Below are 21,185 nucleotides of genomic sequence, written 5' to 3'. Positions count from 1 at the left end.
AATACTTGTTATAAAGTGCATTTATCACAAAATGTCAAATGTCTCGTAAAGTATCGACATTTCGATAATCTTGGATTAGTACATTTATATCCAGGAATATAAAAGGATCGATTGGTTTGACGAAACAATTGGGTTGCATTAAAGAATAAAGTACAATATTCGATCCAATCATCTCTTATCATCTTTACAAGATATAGGATCTTATCATCTTAAAAATATAAGGTCTTTATCAAAAATAAGGTCATAGGATGTTACGACGTACTGTAGTACATAGGTTCTTAAACTGTGGCCGGCGGACTCTTGGGGCTCAGCATAGCTATTACAAGGGGTCCGCGAAACAATTTTGACGTTAACTTTACATTCACCAACTTTTCGCATTTATAAGTGCTCAAGACCTTTTATTAAAATAAGCAGCGATACATTTTTTCGAATATTTATTGGAGCGAAGTCTATGAGATTATTGCGCCAGAAATTAAGTCTCAAGAACGACGTAAAATGCCTGGGGTTGGAATGGGGTGCACAAAAAAAATGTTGTTCAAGAGAGAGTCCTCGGACTACATAAGTTTAAGAACCCTTACTCCGGCATATTAATTTGTCCTCTGTTATTTCTTTCTGTTCTTATTTAAAGAGAGCAGTAACCTCAGTTCCTAAAACCGTTCTGTATATCTGCAGAGATTCAGTTGTTCAAATTTTTAATTTAAAATTGTGGGCAATATTTAAAATAGATAAGAAGTATAAAGAAGATTACTTGTTTCATAAATACGCAATCTGTTTAAAATGAAGCATGGGCATCAAAACTTTATGTTGAAACCTGATTACCTGGAACTTCATCCAAGAAGAACGAAGAAGAAAGTTTACTTTAAGAAGCATTATAATTAAATTTTCAATAATCTTTCGACTTGCATGGTTCGCGGTTGAAAATCGCATGAAGAAAAAGACTATCTTAAAACGTAAGAAAATATCAAGCGTGATTGCGACAATGAATTTTTATGATCCCTTTTTTAGGATAAGAATTTTGGTATTACATCGTCATAAATAACTACTACATACAAGTGATTTACAACATTTTTGTAAAAAGATACTAATAAAAATTCAAGGATCTAAATACCACTATAGTATTCGTTGTGTACAGAAAAAAAGAGGTTACACATTTGGTTAACTCGATTATTATTATTTATTTATTCTTACTCTTATTATTTGTTATTTATTTTTACTTTGTTCTTTATAAAATAACCATCCAAGTTAAGTATGTTTAAAAATTCTATCTTCTTAAATACCTAAGTTTCTACATTCTAAAATTCCGATATTTCAAACTTCTCATATTCTCAAATTCCTTTTCTAAAGAATCATAATTCTAAATTTCTAAATTAGAAAATGTTAAATTTCTGTGTACTGTATATACATATAATACATTAAATCATCTTTTCTATTTCTAAATACCCAAATCAACGAAACATTACGTTAAAAAGCTTAAACAATCGAAAACTTGAAAATGCGTTTATATTAAATTTCCTACTTCTAAAATATCCGAATACCTTCGTTTTTAAATTCGGCAACTCGAAAGTGGCACATTTCGATTTCTTTAAATCTACAAAAGTGATAATAGAAAAATTTGCAAATGAAACATTTCTAAATATGAAATTTTTATGGACAGTATTGCTACACACACCGTGCACGTTATGGTCCGTGAGGTTTTCAACGAGCACTCATTCTGTCCTTCAGTGTTTTAAACAACAACGAATCAATGATTGACTTTGAAACATGAAAAACTGTACGTTAATCCTAGTAGTTCGATCTGGTGTCATTAATTTCGCTTTCAATAAAATGGAAAGCTCGTTCGTATTTCCACCACGATATTCGACTTATTTTCAACGACCGATGGAAATTCGAACAGCACTTCGCCTTCAAAGACGAAATCGTTCGACTCTTGAAAGGGAAACGATGTTTGACGCGATAAAACGTACCGTTTCAACCGAAAAAAACGAACACGATATTATTTCATAATTGAATGCGTCTTCGTCGTTGCTTCAATTGATAGACACACCGTGGTTTCGCGATTTTCATTCTTCTTCCGCACTTTGTTCGTAAAGAGAAAAGTATTTGCGTCCGAGAATGAAAGAATTTTAAAAATTAATCTTCATAGGAAAAAATTAATTATAAACACTTCCGTGCTTTCGAGTCTTTTTTCTTCTCTTCTGTGCCTATCTACGATCGTATTTAAGAAATATTCATGCGAAGTAGAATTTTTCTTTTGACAGGAAATTACTGGATTCCTAAAAATTCATTAAATTAGTTTACCAGCATTTATATTTGTTGTTTATTGAAAATTTTTGCATATTTATTATTTATTAATTTTTGGAATTAAATGCCTATTAGTCATTCGCTGTAATCAGTGTCTTTAATAAATATATTTAAGAAAGCGATTGAAACACTATTGTGTATTTGTTTTGTACAAAGTGGTTAAATACTTGGAAATTAATGAAGCTGTTTAATTTATATTTAGATGTCTTTATTGATTCTAACTTCAAGTTTTTGATAAAGCGGATAGATAAAGTATTAAATAACTTTAATTGAGTAAAGTAAAAAATAATAGTACATATCTGTAAAATAACTTAAAATAAAATTTTGCTTCAGAATATTTCAGTTTTGTAATCATGTCATTTACTGAAATTCAATTTTAATATTGTCAAACTATTTTGTGTAACAATGAAGAATTATTTTCATCTTTTATGTACCTCCTCATATAGTTTTAAGTTTGTTTTGTGTCATTTTTAATAATAGATAAAAATTCATTTAGTATTAATAATAATACTAAAGTATTAGTATTAATAATAATTCAGTTGTTATTTGATTTATTTAATTATCACGGTTTAAGGAATTGTTTTTCTATTTTCTAATCCTCCTAAATTTTTTATAAACAATTTCTTCTAAAATTTGTCAATTTTAATTTTTATTTACAAACTGGAATAAATAGTAATAATTTTTTTTTGTAAAATCAGTAAATGTTTTAATGTTTTCATGTTTCAAAGAAATAAACCATTTAGCGCAGTGCGTTTAATTATCATCATTATCAGAACGATTCTAATTTATATGTTAAAGGAATTCTCAAAATAGCTTTAAATGTTTTTAAACTGCATCAATGTCACATATGATAAATATATATTTTCAATAAACACATATTTCATGCAAATTATTCTATTTTTTTTATGTACAATCACTAATGTAAATATCTTTAAAAGAAACTGTTATTGAATCATTACAAGAAATTATTCATATGCATTTCAAAGAGAAGAGAAAAGTAAAAATAAAAAATATTTAATATTACAAATTACAAACGAAGTCTGTATATCATCTGTATTTAGAAGAAAGTATCACGATATAATATCTTACGTTATGTCATTGACATCACGAAATTTCAAATTTGGCGCGTTAAAAAATTCTTAAGTGTCATTTTCCTCCGACTAAATCACGTCAGTTTAACATAAAAAAACATACATATTACAGTGTATTCCATATAAAATATTTTACTGTCCTACATATACATATCTTATTCTTACAAAAGAATTTGATTTCGAACGAGTTTCATGAATTTAACCGTTATAATTCACGAATGGAGTGAATTGCACAAAAAAGAACATCCGTCATCGGACGATCACCGTTTGTATCGCTGATATAGGGCACAATTGTCCAGTGACAACCACCGAATGACAATGAAACTTGAATGAATAGAAATCGTTTACTTACCGAATGACAGAAGAAATCCATAGAGAAGAGATATGGCACAAAAGAGCCGAATCAGATTCGCACTTTTCTCGGCACACATGGCGCGTAACACACTGTTATCGGCCGTTTTCAAACACCCGTATCGTGCCGTATCGCACGGCCACTCGCGTGGCTCTGAGAGTTTCTCGTTAGATTTCGAGTTTGAATCTCGGTTCTTCTCTGTCTTTCGCTCTTCATCCCGCACGCAGCCTCCGAAAGTGGTCCAGCGCCTGCCCGCTGACAATTTCTCGAATCAATTGCTCTGAACAGATGGCACCACTCTGCAGACGCCATTTTCTTCGCACGTGACCAACTGCACCGACAGACAGTAATATTAATATATGGTTCTGACGATACAACCGAAAAAGGGGTGAACTTCCATGAAAAAATAAATTGAAAATACATCATAAAATAGATATTACATAATATAAAATATCTCAAAATATTACATTACATATTATAATTATAAAATAAAATTTGTTCATATACTGTCTTAGTTTTGGAAAAACCGAATTTGAATAGTTTGAAAAACTGAATTTGAGACATTTAAATAATTTGTTCGCGGTATAGAAAATGGTAGATATAAGAGTTTGAGTATGTTTTAGGAAAAATAATTTAATTACTTGTTATATGTATACGCGATTGGGAAAGTAGTCCCACGAGCGGACTGCACCACGTGGTCACGAAGGCCGCCGAGGACACCCGAACGGTGCCGAGCGGGAACCGCGCGAGAATTCGACTGTCTTTTGTTTCTACCCTTTTCTTCCCTCCCGATCATGAGTTAGCGTCATTCTCGATTTATCGCACGCGTTGTTAAGATCGATGTCAATAAAGTTATTCGTTAAGAAGTGCTCCCTGTTCATCTCCGTCCAAACACAATATTACTAATACCACTAAAGATTATCATCAGACATTCTTAGTGACATTATTAATGAACATACACTCAAATGCAAATCTGGTTTCCCTGGGGCAAATAACATAATATAGGAAGGGACAATAATATCTACACTTTGACATCCCTTACATCTAATTTATAGTAGACATTACAGACAGAAACTAATAAATAATAAAATCTTCAAAAGAACATGCTGATTGTTAAAACCAAACCGTTTTCTTGCATAATTTATCTTTCATAAAGATGACTAAAAGAACTGCATTAGAACCAAAGTTTTCTTAAAATTGAATTTAATGTCGAAGTTCACATTCATACTGTGAAAGTACTGCAATTGTTTAATAGTTTAATATGTAAGAAAGGTGTAGAAGTTAAGTTTATCCTGTAGCAATTCATTTCAAAATTTGAAAGTATTTTGGTAACTTCATTCTTAGAAATATTTTAAAATTGCGTGCGTCAGTGACTACCAATATAACATGACTTTATACAGGGTGTTACCTGTAACGCTACTCACGATTTTTCTCCCATTTGCAGCCACCTTACGAACAAAAGTTTACAATAAAATTTGCAGGGTATGAAGTGCATAATAGATATTAATAAAGCAAATTTTGAAAACAGTTTGTTCTCTTGGCAAAGTCAAGGTCACCTTGGGTTCTTTAAATAGCAACATACATTTTTTTTTATTCATAGCTTTAGAGGACATCGAGACGAATTCAAAACATATATTACATGATATTTTTATTAACATATTACTCGATTTACAGAAGTGGAAATGTGAAGTAAAAGACTGGAATATTACGTGATGGAAGGTGGCATACATTTTGAACATGTAATTAAATAAAGTGTATTTTTCTTATATTCCAGTCGCGTGTTTACATTCAGTAATCTCTTTGGAACCAAATAATGGTTACCCTACCAAAGTCAAAAGCTAAGTACTTCACATTTTTCCACTTCTGTAAATCGAGTAATATGTTAATAAAAATATCATGTAATATATGTTTTGAATTCGTCTCGATGTCCTCTAAAGCTATGAATAAAAAAAAATGTATGTTGCTATTTAAAAAACCCAAGGCGACCTTGACTTTGCCAAGAGAACAAACTGTTTTCAAAATTTGCTTTACTAATATCTATTGTGCACTTCATACCCTGCAAATATTGTTGTAAACTTTTTTACGTAAGTTGGCTGCAAGTGGGAGAAAAATCGTGAGTAGCGTTACAGGTAACACCCTGTATGTCTACACATATATTCTTGAGGGGATTTGTCCTCCGAACTGATGTGAGAAGTAGAAATGAATAATATCTACAGCATTATCGGTTTTAACTGTTTCTTTTTTTACCAATACGATTAACTGATTTGTCTTCATTTTTCCACAATATGTTACAAAATACCAAATTGCTTATAAGACATGATCACCTATATGGTTGGTAACCTTCAATGGTGTCTCATCGCTTGTATGATTAGTTTGCCAATTCAAATCATTATAGTCGATATCAAAGCGATCTACTGTTACCCTTGAAATGTGATAAACTGCTTGCGGTATGAAGTATTTCATAATTTTGCATGTTCACATATGCATGTTCTGTAAATAAAAAGGGCATGTATAATATCATTTGTCGGCTTATATTCATAACTAAGAGATTATCAAGTAACTTCATGAATTATAGTGTTGTAAGTAAAAGAGTCAGTATTTATTGCGGTAAGATATTTCAAATTTAGTTCCTACCGCCTACCGCTAAATGGCTAAGCATTCTGAGATTTTTAAAATGCAATTTTTTAAGTTAGATTTTTTCGGACAACCGTTATGCACTGAATCATGTTAAATTTTGTAAGTAAGCTCCGTTATTGTAAGAGAAGACATCTGTGAAAACGGCTTGTCGACTCGAAAGATACTTTTTATCGTTTCGATGTCAATTCCTACCTTACGGACGCAAGGCAGTATAATAAACGAACTGTTCCGAACACGTAATTGACACCTCTGAACCCACAAAATACACATTGCTAACAGCATTTCCATGTAGACAGTATATATATTAACAGTATTCAATATTGCTACCCCCCATTAAAAACTACCCCCAAACTAAATTTTCCTAAATAAATGCTTACTTTTATAAGTACGCGGATTCATTTTGTAACAAAACATAAATGTATTATAAACTAATTAATTTAATAAATTTGAAAGTATCTTGAAATCCTTATTAGCACATGTTCTTTAAATTGTATGTTCCGTGGTCTCTTTTTGAATCGTTTGGGAAACCGTACTTATCGACGATGCAGCAATAATTACCGACAATTACCGACGTACATGTTGTATTCTTTCGCAATTTGAAACAATAAAAAAGTTAAAAATTATAATTTAATGAATATTTCTTTAAAACATTATTATTTACATTAAAGAGAACTTACAATTTTCAACTATCTCTTAACATCATATTAAAATGAAATAATTAAATAAAAATTTACAATCAATCCACGCATAAAAATTAGTAGAAGTCATAAACTTTGTTAGTTATAACTATAATTTCATAAATAAATGATTGAAATGTTAAAAATTATAACAAAATAAATTTCAATGTATTAGCGATTTTGTACCTTATATATGCAGGAATGTCATAAATTACAAAAACAACAAGTTCTAATAAAAATTACGATAATTCAACAAACAAATCATTGAAAGATTAATAATTATAAGAAAGCAAATTGTAAGTTAAACGACTACATCATTCCAACGCATGATAGATTTAGTTCAAAATTTGAGCTGGCCAAAAGAATTTATTAACAGTCCTTTTATGTTTTCAAAAAGTGACTTGTTTGCCAATCTGATGGACAAACTGCTTAATTCTGATCGTACGAAAGCAACCAATCGTGGGTCAACCTCTGAAGTCTGTTGTCTCTAAGATGCCTTGACTGAAAGATGAGTGCAGTAGTATGAGTCAACGACTGGTGAGACGCATGCTCTATGGTTTCTCTGATTCCATCATGTCGTACAAAGAACGGTTCAAAACGACACGGGAACTGGTTGTATTTGTTGAATTTTCATTTCAATGAAATTAACGATTTCTCAATACATTTATTTTTGCTAATCAGGTTCGTCCATTTATCAATTACTTGTAAGGTACCAATCGATTTTGATCGGATCTTCGTATGTTAATAAAATAAAATCTACATATTTCTTCGCTATTGTTTCTCTGATATTATAATTTTTTACACGTATAAAATATAGTGGATTATTTAGAATTGCATTTTCAATATTCATAAATCAAGTGTAATTAACATATTTTAAAGAGGTCCTTCCAAGTCGGTTTTCTTAAATAATAAATACATTTAGTCTTTTAATAATTATTATGTTTTTGTGTTATTTTAAATATAATAACCTCCCATATTCCATTAGTGTTTTTATATTTTGAAGCGAGGATAATGACGACGAATATACTATAATAATATTTGTACTGTAGAGATGCGAAGAACATTAGAAACCGTCACCGAACGGTAACCATTGGAAGAAGAGCAAAAACTTGTGTATTCGTCAGCTGTTTAGGACGCGTGCAGTAATCACTCTCCTTTGTCAACAGCTTCGACAATAAACATCGCGAATAGGTGATCGTCCGCGGTACTGATTGCAAAAGAGAAAGAATGTGCGTGCGAGAGAGAAAGTACCATAAAGGGCGATAACCGCGAAATCTGTGTATCTGCGAATGTGTAGAAAATTTTTGTATGTAAATCGTGGCCTAGCAAGGGAATACCTATTGTAATACCAGCGAGAAAATTGTGAAACAGCAAGAACTGTAAAGAAGATCGGCGAATAAAAACCGAAAAATTAGGAAGGATAATTCACTTAACAAACCATATCCCTACAGTACAAATTGTCTCTTTGCGTACTTCATTTATTATATCAGGCTAAGGATTTTCTTTTACATCGTCCTTCAATCTTGTTACGAATCGGCATAACGAATTAAAACTACAAAGAAGTAGGATGACCCTTCAATTTCATGATAGTTTAATTATCGATTCACTTTTAATGTTTTTGTACTTTTTAAGTATTAATATGTACAAGAAAGTTTCGCTTATTAAGGTTAGTTATCACGAATATTTTTGGTTAATTAGTAAATTTACTTTGATATTAAAAATCTATCTAGAATGGAATTGTAGAAAATCAAACCGTTAAAGTTCGAACGATGCGACAGTTAGGAGTATATAAAGAAACGGAATAAGAAATGCAAACACTAGCTGTTGCTAGGGCCGCCGATCAGCTGTCGATCACTGAAGGTATAAGCAAACGACAGGGGAATGACCGAGAGAGCGAGTGAAAGAGAGTGCGAATGAAAATAAGAATGCAAGCGAAATATTAGAAGCGATAACCCCAAAATCTGTGTATGTGAAAATGTGAGAGAGTGATTGATATATTTACGAAGGATGCATAAGGACAGAACAGTATTTTGTAAAAATTGCGAGTTACCGAGAAAAGAGAGCAAATAAGTTAGCGAAAGCAGAGCAAGTATTGTAAATTAGCGAGATTATTATAGACGAGCCAATATTACAGATTTATATTACATTAAAATTATTTTAAACCTGTCTTAATTCATTTCAATCGCACAGAACAATGGATATACCTGGATATTTTTGATGAAGTACTCTTCCATATTCCATTTTGCAATATCAAGTTTCTGAAAAGAATACTTTATTAGTATGTTAGTCCTACTTCTTAGCACAAAACTTTGATAATAAATCATGTTCGACACAAATTACAGGTGTATGAGTGCGTACAACTAGTGTTGGTTAAATCATATTAGGTCGAGTCATAAGTAACTTCCGTTTTTTTATCAGACATTTATTTCGTTCTCATTAAACAACAAAATTATATTATTGTCTGAGCGTTAGCGAAGACTATAAGATGAAAAATGAAGGGAAATTACCCACGCTAGGGCCAAAACTACTGGACCAATCTCAACCAAATTTTGAACTTAGCATCCTCATGGCATGGGGCATTGCAGATGAAAAAATTAGTTCTTTTTTTGCATAATAGATGGTTAATAAAATGATGAAATTTTGGATTAAATTAAATTAATTAAATTGTATATTCAAATTGCATATAATAACAGATTTGGCATTTTTAATTTATAATTATTGAAATGAAAGTTGAAATTTTATAATAGAATCAAATTATGTAATATTTTCTAATATCTTGGTTAAGATTATATTTATTTTATATAAAACTTAAATAAATTAACCTATGGCTTATTGGTTAGAACCATAGCTCACATGAGCATGAGTGACCCGAGTTCGGGAACAGCTGGTGGCAAAGATTTGATTTATAACTTTTGATCAAACAGAAGGTATTTTAGAATAAAATTTTTATTCTTAAGTACATTTCATGAGCCATCCGTTGTTGAAAGGAGAAGATTTATGGCATCAAGAGATTTGTAGTTTTTAAATACATTCTACTTTGAATAGAAGTTGTAAATTATCTTTTTATATTGCTTTCCGCATAAATTGCTTGAATTGATTCCATAATTTTCACATATCACAAATTTCATCCACAAAAATAAAAAAATTGTAAAACTTAATACAATTGACATAATTTACATGAAGCATAATCGATAAAATAAACAAACTAAATATTATCAAAGTTATAGAAGTTTTTAGCAGCATAAAATGAAAAAAAAAGCTCGAGGCTAATGCTATTTATATCTTTTCAAATCATAGAATGAACGATTAATTTTTATTGGTGTAGCACAATCAATCTATGTATATACGCACGCTCAGACTTCACTGTTATCAACAGTAGTCTAGTTCAATGTAACTTTCATCTAACAGCTTTCTATTATACCGACGTTATACCGACAGTATCGATACATTTGTTCACGACGACGATCGGCCGTCATATTCGAAGCTGTCGCGTGACCGGTCTATACGCGTTCTCATTGGTCATTGTTTTTCATTAATAATTAAAAAACTAAGCTTTAACCAGCATTTTGGTAAAGGAAAAAGTTGTTCAGAATCACTCCAGCTACCACCCCCTAAAATTATGCCCACCAGTAGTCGAACACCCTGTATATTATAAAAATTCTTATGAAAGAAAAATTCTCGAAATTAGAAGGTAAAATTCACTTAATCTCACTAGAAATAAGTTATCTGTCTGTCTAAAGCTATTTTTAAAAAAATTAACAAAGACAATTCTCACAAAAATACGCTTTACCCGGGAGTAAAACAGTGTACACCTAGGGAACATGTATATTTGGGACGTCTCCATCATCCGAGTTTAATACAACGTTCATACTCTAATAAATCCAGTGGCGGCTCTCATATAGGCATTATGAAAGAACAGCACCTCTACATATTTCTACTTGGTATTACGGAAAACAGTAAGTAAAAAATATTTGCTTTTATTTATTTAGGATTTTATGAATTTTCTTTTTATAAATATTTGTTTGCGTTTATACAACTTTGAAACAAAGATTAAAAATTTTCCAGAGCATTACCTCCATTAATTTTAACTACAAGTCGCCACTGAGTAGATCATACCTTTTTTTGATGAATCCAACAACCAAGAGTGAAAATTTCTTTAATATTAACATATTTCATTTTGGTATTCTTTCGAATAGGAAATGTAATATGCGTTTATTATAACAACCTTACAATCTAATTTATTTTATATGGATCTTTTAATATGTGTTTTATAATTTTTTGATATCGTTACAGTATATTAATGTATTAGGTCGAGTCATAAGTAACTTCCGATGCAGCTAAATAGATTTTATTGTGTGTATGGTGAGATTATGAAGGTATAAGTCACCATGAGTTGTTGAAGTCAAATTTAACGATTACTGCGGATAAATACATTCAGCAATTGCAAAGAGTGCAAGAGAAACTCCTAGAAAAGCGGCGTGCACTCGTCAATCGCAGAAATGTTATTCTTTTACACGACAACGTGCGACCGCATACAGCAAGGGTGACTCAAGAAAAAATTCTTGAGCTTGGATGGTCTGTTTTACCACATCCACCTTACTTCTCAGATCTTGCCCCGACAGACTACCACCTTTTCTCTTCCTTACAAAACTTTTTAAATGGAAAAACCTTCAATTCTGAAGAGCAAGTCAGGCAGGCTGTTGAAAGCTTCTTCCAGTACAAACCAACCACATTTTACAAGGAAGGAATTGATAAACTACCAGGAAAATGGGAGAAGGTTATAGAAAATAGTGGTGAATATATAATAAAACTAGACTACTGTTGATAACAGTGAAGTCTGAGCGTGCGTATATACATAGATTGATTGTGCTACACCAATAAAAATCAATCGTTCATTCTATGATTTGAAAAGATATAAATAGCATTAGCCTCGAGCTTTTTTTTTCATTTTATGCTGCTAAAAACTTCTATAACTTTGATAATATTTAGTTTGTTTATTTTATCGATTATGCTTCATGTAAATTATGTCAATTGTATTAAGTTTTACAATTTTTTTATTTTTGTGGATGAAATTTGTGATATGTGAAAATTATGGAATCAATTCAAGCAATTTATGCGGAAAGCAATATGAAAAGATAATTTACAACTTCTATTCAAAGTAGAATGTATTTAAAAACTACAAATCTCTTGATGCCATAAATCTTCTCCTTTCAACAACGGATGGCTCATGAAATGTACTTAAGAATAAAAATTTTATTCTAAAATACCTTCTGTTTGATCAAAAGTTATAAATCAAATCTTTGCCACCAGCTGTTCCCGAACTCGGGTCACTCATGCTCATGTGAGCTATGGCTCTAACCAATAAGCCATAGGTTAATTTATTTAAGTTTTATATAAAATAAATATAATCTTAACCAAGATATTAGAAAATATTACATAATTTGATTCTATTATAAAATTTCAACTTTCATTTCAATAATTATAAATTAAAAATGCCAAATCTGTTATTATATGCAATTTGAATATACAATTTAATTAATTTAATTTAATGCAAAATTTCATCATTTTATTAACCATCTATTATGCAAAAAAAGAACTAACTTTTTCATCTGCAATGCCCCATGCCATGAGGATGCTAAGTTCAAAATTTGGTTGAGATTGGTCCAGTAGTTTTGGCCCTAGCGTGGGTAATTTCCCTACATTTTTCATCTTATAGTCTTCGCTAACGCTCAGACAATAATGAATAAAAAAATCTGGATTATTGTTGAATTATCATTCATTCATGAATAAGAAATAACAAAATTAGTCTCTACTCACGTAATCAAAGTAAATCGAATTTATTCAATACTTTTATTCGTTATCGCAAAGAAATAATAGCTAAAATATGGAAAATTATTTTCGTTAAATATTGTAATGATGAAAAACAACAAATTCTTATTTTTAACCCTTTCGCGCCGAGCGCCGCATATGTGCGGCATCCACTCGACGACCTGTGGGTACGAGCGCCGCATATACGCGGCATCCGCGCCACGACTTTTGGGTATAGCGTTCTGTTCAGTGACGGTACTTCGGCGGACGGGACTGCCGCATGCCGTAGCGAAAGAGTTAAAAAATTGAATAACTTTTCTATTCAACAAATAAAAATGTGAATTGAGTAATTAACAAATTTAAGTGTAGCTCACCCATTAAACCGCAAATAATCACAATAAAAATGCGTCTCTGTCACCGGTCCGATCCACCGGTCCTTACTGTTAATATAAATCAATCACCATACAGAAACTCTCAAAAAACTCTCAAGAAACTTCATTGTCACCTATCACTTTCATCTTTCATTATGAGTTTTCATTATCACTTTTCTTTCTCATTTTTCACTAATTTGCACTAATTTTCACTGTGAGTCCGACACGTAAATAGGACGAATGAAAACACGTGAACGAAAATTCATAAATGATTTAAACTATACTATCTTGAAAGCAAGAAAACGGAATTTTCGATTAAAAACAACGATACATTTTATTTCGATATGTTTCTTTCGACAATAAACGATGACTGTCGATCGACGCTGCAGTCGTTCAACAGATCATCGTTGCATGGCAACCGTTCGCGACGTATGCCTCGCGATCGAGAACAAAACCGCGATCCGTAGCCAGTCTAACAATGTCTTCTTATAAAATATAATATAATTTCGATTCCTCAATTCGGATATCTTATAATGAGAATAGTGTATCGTTAAACATACATATCTATGAATAATCGTTCACGCGTTTTCATTCGGTCCGTTTACCGGTCGTGCTTATGTTGTGCAATTATTATTAGAAAAAGACAGTGAAATAAATTGAGAGTTCATTGACCCTGCCAGGACATCAGCTGTTGATGCTCTGATCGATGGATCTACCCGGTGACACAAATATTTTTTATCGAAGCTAATTTTTCCATGAATCAATGAGTAAGTGTTATTTAAGTTACTTCTGTATTTTTAAAATTAAACGTACGCAGCAATAGATTTATTTCACTTGAATGAGGTACTGCATTAGATATTCTATTCCAGTTCGATCTCATTTCATAGGCAAGGTACTCATTCGTTTTGAAACGTGAATTTATTCGTTTGCTTCATTAGTATAGTTGACAAAATTAATTTTCGTGAATTTATTCTTTTTCCTTTTTGAAGGCATAAAATAAATACAATATACTTCGTCTGGTTGTTGTAAACAACAACTAATTGGTTTATTTCTCATTCACGAATTACAAAGAATTTAATATTATTCTTAACATGTTAATTCATTATTCGATTTAACTTTTACCTAATAGCTTCCTGTTATACCGACGTTATACCGACGTTATACCGACGTTATACCGACAGTATCGCTACATTTGTTCACGACGACGATCGGCCGTCATATTCGAAGCTGTCGCTCACGCTGTCGCGCGACTGGTCTATACGCGCTCTCATTGGTCAGCGTTTTTTATTAATAATTCAAAAACTAAGCTTTAACCAGAATTTTGGTAAAGGAAAAAGTTGTTCAGAATCACTCCAGCTACCACCCCCTAAAATTATGCCCACCAGTAGCCGAACACCCTGTATATTATATAACATTTCGATTTCGTTGTTAGCGCTCAAAATAAATGAATAGCGGTTCGTTTTTATTTTTGTTATAAATTCACATTTGTATGGTATATTGGGATTGGACATGGTCAAATCAATAGTGCTAAACGTTCCGTTCATCACACTAAAGTCAATATATTTGTGACGGGTCGGTAAGGGAAGTGGGAAGAGGTTCCCTGTGGGGAAGGGCGGCCAGAGAAAGTGGCCCTCTACGAACCAACGCTCACTCCCACGGACGATTTCTAGTTGCACGCGTCTGGGGAAATCGCCCTTCCGGCTGCTCATTCGGAAGCAGAAATCAGAGGGGGTCAAGAAATAAACAGGCAACCCGCGAGTATCTGACCAAAGAGAAGCTTTAATGTGGGCCGAAACAGGCCACTCAAACGAGACAGAATAGAGCCCCACGCGGTACATAGTACGGCTAGGAAAAAGGTCGCGCTCGTCAGTTGCGAAGGAGGATTTCGCGGCGCGGGGGGTCACCATACAAATAAAAGATACAAGAAAAAGAATCAGTAACGCTGATGGGAGCACATCCTCTTGGGGATCGTGGACAAAAAAGGGGACGCTGGTCCTAAATGGGAAATACAATAAAAAAAAATAGTATTGGTAAAAGGGTACAGTGATCCGCAGCCTCTAAGGTCCTCGACGCTGGGGCTGGTGGTCGTTTCGCCAGGTACCACCCACACACACACGCTCGCACGTTCACACACCCAGACGATAAAAAACCCGCCGGGAGGCAGGGTCCTACATTCATTAATTGGGCTGTTGTTTCCACTCCGTGGACGTCGGCGACGCCACACTCCCACACAGTCATACAAAGAAATGAAAGAGAAAAAAAAATACAAAGAAAAACTGGGGAACAAAAAAAAGTCTGGATTGGCGCGTGCTCGCACGATGCTCCCGTCGCGGCAAGCTTGTGTCTCTCCTTCCTTCGCGGAATTCGCTTGTCTCCCCGGTGCGCGGGGCTCCTCCTCCCCGAGGATTTCGACGTCATGACGTTCTTCCTGACGGCCAGGTTCTGAGGCCCCCTTTGGGTGGTAGCTGGTGCCCAGACCTGGCATCCCTCTGCAGGCGGCTGCCGGTCACCCCCGCGGAGGCCGACGGGTGGCGCAGCGACCGGTCAGCAGGCGGCTGGATCGTCCTGTGGGCCCATCTCGCGTCTCCGACGCTCGGGTGGAGGCTTCCCGCGACCGGGAATGAAGGACTCTTCGTCTTCATAACGGCCGCCGCACACAAAGGGGATAGGGGGGTGGGCGCAAAGAAAAAAAGAATGAAACTAAAAAAAAACACACACACTCGTGCCCCAGCGGCGAGGGGTCCGCTAGGGCGGAGGAGTGAGGCCGGCGGGCCTGATGGCCATTCGTAACGTGACAAAAAAAATATCCCTCGTTACACTCCCCCCTCCCAAAAAAAAAATTGGCCTGTCTCTTCTCCTCACTTTCGCGCCCGCTCCTAGAGGCCGCGCGTTGAGACAAGCGAGCGACCGATGCGGTGGTGCAAGAAAAAAACTCCATTCCTACAACAGACTTCGAAAATGTGAATCAAAAAAAAACAATCTCAAAAAAAGTCCCAAAAAAGAGAGATAGAACAAGGAAAAAAAATAATGTGTGGCTGGGGTTATCTCCCCACGTCCAAGGAGAACCTATGCCTCCCCTCATTCATGCAACGGACGTCAGATACTCACTCATTCATTCAGCGTGCCCGACTTTGTTGTCGGACGGTGGGGTGTGGTATACGGCAATTTTGCGCACTGACAAGCGACGGGCCGCGAAATAAAAACTGACGCAAAAAGTCGTCGCGTCGTCTTAATCCGGGCGCACCAAGTCTTCCTGAATTCGGTATAATTGGCTTAGCCGAATTCAATTCAGAGGCTTGGCTCGTTCATCGCTGTCGGTTTACAAACAGTATTCTCCGGTACGGTAGTTTCTCACACTCGCTGATCAGCTGTTTCGGGACGCGAGTTCATCGACGCCAAGTCTAACGGCGGAGACACAGCGTTAACATCCGAAACCCCAAAATTCCGCTCGACATCCGGGTAAAGACGTCGTACGGCACGGGCGATCAGCGGAGCTGCCTTCCATTTCTCTTGTCCACTGAACAGAAAAGTCTGTCCACAGCAACGGAACGGAGAAAGAGGCGGTGAGTAGAAAAAAACAAAACCAAGAAAAAAGGATCGGTACGGAAAAAAAGTAGAAAAATCAAAGGGTGAGAATACTATTGCACGCTAACGGTACGGTAGCAGTAAAACCAACAAAAAGACATACAAACAAAAACGTAAAAGAAAATAGGCTATCGCCTAAGTGGCTGACAGAAATCATGGCACATAGAAAAAAAGCAAAAATTAAAATTAAATGAAAATTTAATAACATAAAAAGAAAAAAAAGAAAATACTAATCCTCCACCAAAACATATAAATTTTTTTTCTTTTCGATTTTATAATTTTTTTTTTGACAAACACCTAACTTATCACTGGACAATACATAGTATGATAACGGGTCGTCGTCGGGATCGTCACCGACGAACGACTACTAATCGGAGACGTAAACCTTCGGAACCATGCGGGTTCCGGTCGTCTCCAGCTTATACACCACCGGCGATAGGACTTTTTTTACTTGAAACGGGCCAGCATATACTACCGACAGCTTCCGCGGCCACGCTTTCCCCGGCGGACGAGAAGACCCTATTCCGACGCCAAAGGCGCTGAAAGTCGCGGCGGAGTGCGCTTCCGCGGCGGCTAGCGAGGAACTGTCGCCTTCGGTAATGGTCCAGGGGTTCCCGCGGGCGCAGGGGTCGGAAATCGCGGTTTCCCTCGCTTCTCCTCGACCTTAGGGTTTGAAAAGCTCGTTTTCACGTAAGACCCTTACGGGGGTGGCCTGTACGCGGTCTCGGGCAACGCGAGTTCGCCCTTTTCCCTAGCCACGGCAGTTTCAACTTCCTTCCCTAATTCACGCAGCTCCTTAAACGTCGTGAACTGCGATCGACGGAACCTACGTCGGTAAAATGGCCGGAGGTTATCGTAAGCGAAACCCAGACGCGCGAAATATGGAGGAGGGGAAGTCATTCGCGAAAAGATTAGCTCGACGTTATCGAGGAACGCGCCGATCGATTCTCGCTTCCCCTGCGTACGATTCTTAGCGTCGCTCCAGAGCTGTTGTTGCAAATCTCTGGCGCCAAAGCGTTTCCGGAAAGCTCGGGAAAACTCGTGCCAGGTTTGACAGCTCGCTCCTCGGAGTTCATACCATATCGACGCTTCTCCTCGGAAAATGGCAGGTAACGCGGCCAACATGGCCTGGTCAGACAGTCCGGCTCTGTCCACGCATAGTTTGAGGCGGTCCAAAAAAATTTCGGCCTCTTCCTCGCAATTGTTGGAGTACGAGATATACCACTTGTTCAAAACATCGACGGCTCTGTCCACGTAGAAATAACAGTTTTGGGGTTCCCGTCGGTGGAACCAGGTGTTTTCTTCATACTCCGTGTTCACATCCCGGTGCCGCACCGCACGGCGGGAGCAGGAAGAGCATGGCTCGCCCGAAAGTGGACGAGTTTCTCTTTCCCTTCTCTTTGTCGCCTGTGAGGGGTCACGGGGCGCTTCCACCAGCGCCCCCGGGGCAAGATCACGGTATTCCGCGTTTCGGGACGGTGCGCGTCGGCGGTTATTGCGTTCTAAGTCCTCGTAATCTGAAAAATCATCGCCATAAGAGGGGGGAATACGAGGGTGGCCACGGGACGCCACTGGATCCTCCCTTTCGCGTCGTACTTCGCGTTGCGGTAAGTGTCGCGAAGCAGCAGAAATACCCTCCCTCGCGGGACGCGTCAAGAATTGATCGCCGATCGGTTCTATCTCAGGGAGGGGGGCCGAAAAACTGTACAAACTTCGCCGTGGGGCAGCGCGAGGTGCCTCACGCGCGCCTCCACGTCCGGGAAATTCGGGTTCCGCGGTTCGCGAGTCCCTAACTCTCTGTGGATTTGACGTTGTTAGGGGCCGGTGGGGAGTATCCTCCGACAGCCAGGCCGTTTCCACCTCACTGGAGGAAAGACTAAGGGGATCCTTCCATTGACCGTCGGACTGACCTGTGGGCAGCAACTGGTGCGTCTCAACCCATCCGCACGGTAATTCAGGGGTAGTCGTACCCCTCGGTAAATTGGACGCGGTTTGACGGTTCTCCGCTGGCGGCTCCCCGACCGTAGGCGGGGGTGCGGTCACGGTCGTGGTCGGGGCAGTTGCACGGAATGACCGCATATAAATCGCGAGCAGCCTACGGGTATATGTGGGCCCGCTGAAACGAAAATGGCGGAGGATGTACTCGTATCTCTGGATCAAGTTGTCTCCTCGCTCGTTGGTTAGGACGCCGATGGTCAATGCGCCTTCCATCTCATCCAACTCGGGATCCCAATTGGCCGCGTTGGGTCCGAATTCGCGCCGGAGATGATACCGCTGAAATTGGTCAACCAACGTGGCCCACGTACCGGTAATTCGCAGTCCTAACAGGTCCATCAACATAATAATGTCGATGGCGTCATGTCGCTCTAAGAACGAAACACACCTTAACCGTACGTCGGCCATTTGTTTCTCGAGGGCGTGGTGACGAGTATGTGTAGCCTCGGTGGCCTCGGATCTGGACATTTTAAACTGAAGGGCCTAACCCGGAATTTATGTGACGATGAAGAAAAAAGAACAGCAACGGCAGTCTAACTTCAACGGGTGCCGACTTCTAATGCGGAACAAAACAAAACTTTCTTTTAAATCGGCCCGGTACGCCGGTAGATTCGAAAAGGAAAGCAAACAACAATAGGCCTTTTCAAAATTTAACTCTGCCAACGATCGCAACGATAACACGAGTCTACTTATACACAACAACGGGTACAAGTACGTGTCAAAGAGACAAAAGCGGTCCGCTATTAACCGCTCGCAATACAAAAACAAAGACTCGTCGTTGAAACTAACGAAATGAGTAACGGGATTTTTAAACTAAACGGAAGAATCGTCGTTTGGTTTGGGACACGCGCATCCGTTGGTCAAGTCTATTCTGACCCCACGTTGAACGCCAATTTTGTATAGGTAAAAGGGTACAACGATCCGCGGCCTTTAAGGTCGTCAACGCCGGGGCTGGGGGTCCTATCGCCAGGTACCACCCACACACACACGCTCGTACGCTCACACACCCAAACGATAAAAATCCCACCAGGAGGCAAGGTCCTACCTTTGTTAATCGGGCTGCCGTTCCCACTTCGTGGACGTCGGCGTCGCCGCACTCCCACACCGTCACACAAAAAAACGAAAGAGAAAAAAAACAAAGAAAAACTTAGGAACAATAAGAAGTCTGCATTAGCTTATTCGCGCGTGATACTCCTGTCGCGGCTCGCTTGTATCTCTCCTTCCTTCGCGAAATAGTCTCCTTGGCGTGCAGAGTTCCCCCTCCCCGAGGATTTCGGTATCAGGGATGGGATATCACGTTCTATCTGGTGGCCAGGTCCTGGGGCCCCCTTTGGGTGGTGGCTGGAAGTGGCTAATCCCCAGACCTGGCATCCCTCTGCAGATGGCTGCTGGTCGCCCCCGCGGAGGCTAACGGATGGCGCGACGACCGATTAGCTGGCGGCTGGATCGTCCTGTGGGCCCATCTCGCACCTCCGTCGCTCGGGTGAAGGCTTTCCGCGACCGGGGACGAAAGACTCTTCGTCTTCATAACGGCCGCCGCACACAAAGGGGGTAGGGGGATGGGCGCAAAGAAAAAAAAAGAAAGCTAAAAAACAACACGCACACTTGTGCCCCAGCGACGAGGGGTCCGCTTGGGTGGAGGAATGCGGCCGACGGTCCTGATGGCTATTCGTAACGAAGTAAAAAAAATATGCCTCGTTACAATTTATATTTATTTATTTATTTATTTTATTTATTTACTATATTTATATACACTTATTTAATACTAATTTAATATTACTTTTTCTAGGATTCTTCTTTCGGTATACTTTTGCAAACGCTTTAATATGTTTTAAAGAGTAGTTACCCAACTGTGTTGACATACTGTTTCAAATGCTTTTTTTTTTAACTGTGTGGTTACTTACAGATTGTGATACACGTTTGCAAATTTATTATCGGATTTTGTGAAGTAATTATTTCTGAACAGTTTTGCACGCATGTTTTTATATTCGCTTGTATAGGTCAAAAGAATGTGAACTCTACTCAAAATGCAAAACAATGAAGAGTTTATTAATATTTGCAATCCGTTTGTGTTTTCAGAAGGCCACTTCTTTGCCAACCTGGTGGGCAAACTGCGTAATGTTCATTACACACAAGCAGCCAATCGATTGTGGGTCAATATCCGAGACGCGGTGATTCCAAGATGCTTCGACTGTAAGTGCAGTAATTGCGCTGTTTATATTCGTTAAATCGGCAATTCTCATTGCGATTTCCATTTTTAAATGTTTTGTTTGAAGTAGCGAAAGATTTGTACCTACTCCCTCAATTTTCTATGTTAATTATATTTTTCTGTTTTACATTCTCATCTGAAGTAAGTAATTACTGTGTT

At 37.3% G+C, this 21,185-nt stretch overlaps 1 protein-coding gene across 2 annotated transcripts in view; it reads right to left on the bottom strand.

Moving 5' to 3' along the window:
* The window catches only part of LOC100882272 (uncharacterized), a 156,200-nt gene extending 136,145 nt beyond the window's left edge, over positions 1-20,055 (bottom strand). The window contains exons 1-2 of one of the 2 annotated variants that reach the window (XM_076530328.1): positions 19,863-20,055; positions 3,745-4,075 (exon numbers count right to left, since the gene is read on the bottom strand). In XM_076530328.1, coding sequence (XP_076386443.1) covers positions 3,745-3,823 — 79 coding nt within the window. In that variant the 5' untranslated portion in view covers positions 3,824-4,075; positions 19,863-20,055. The remainder of the gene's footprint in view (positions 1-3,744; positions 4,076-19,862) is intronic. The other variant, XM_012294408.2, reaches the window with a different exon arrangement.
* Between the last annotated feature and the right edge of the window lie 1,130 nt (positions 20,056-21,185).

The sequence above is a fragment of the Megachile rotundata genome, chromosome 4 (genome assembly GCF_050947335.1).
Source record: "Megachile rotundata isolate GNS110a chromosome 4, iyMegRotu1, whole genome shotgun sequence".
Lineage (NCBI taxonomy): Eukaryota > Metazoa > Arthropoda > Insecta > Hymenoptera > Megachilidae > Megachile > Megachile rotundata.
The sequence above is the reverse complement of the archived record's forward strand: the minus strand, read 5'-3'. Positions and strand labels throughout refer to the sequence as shown.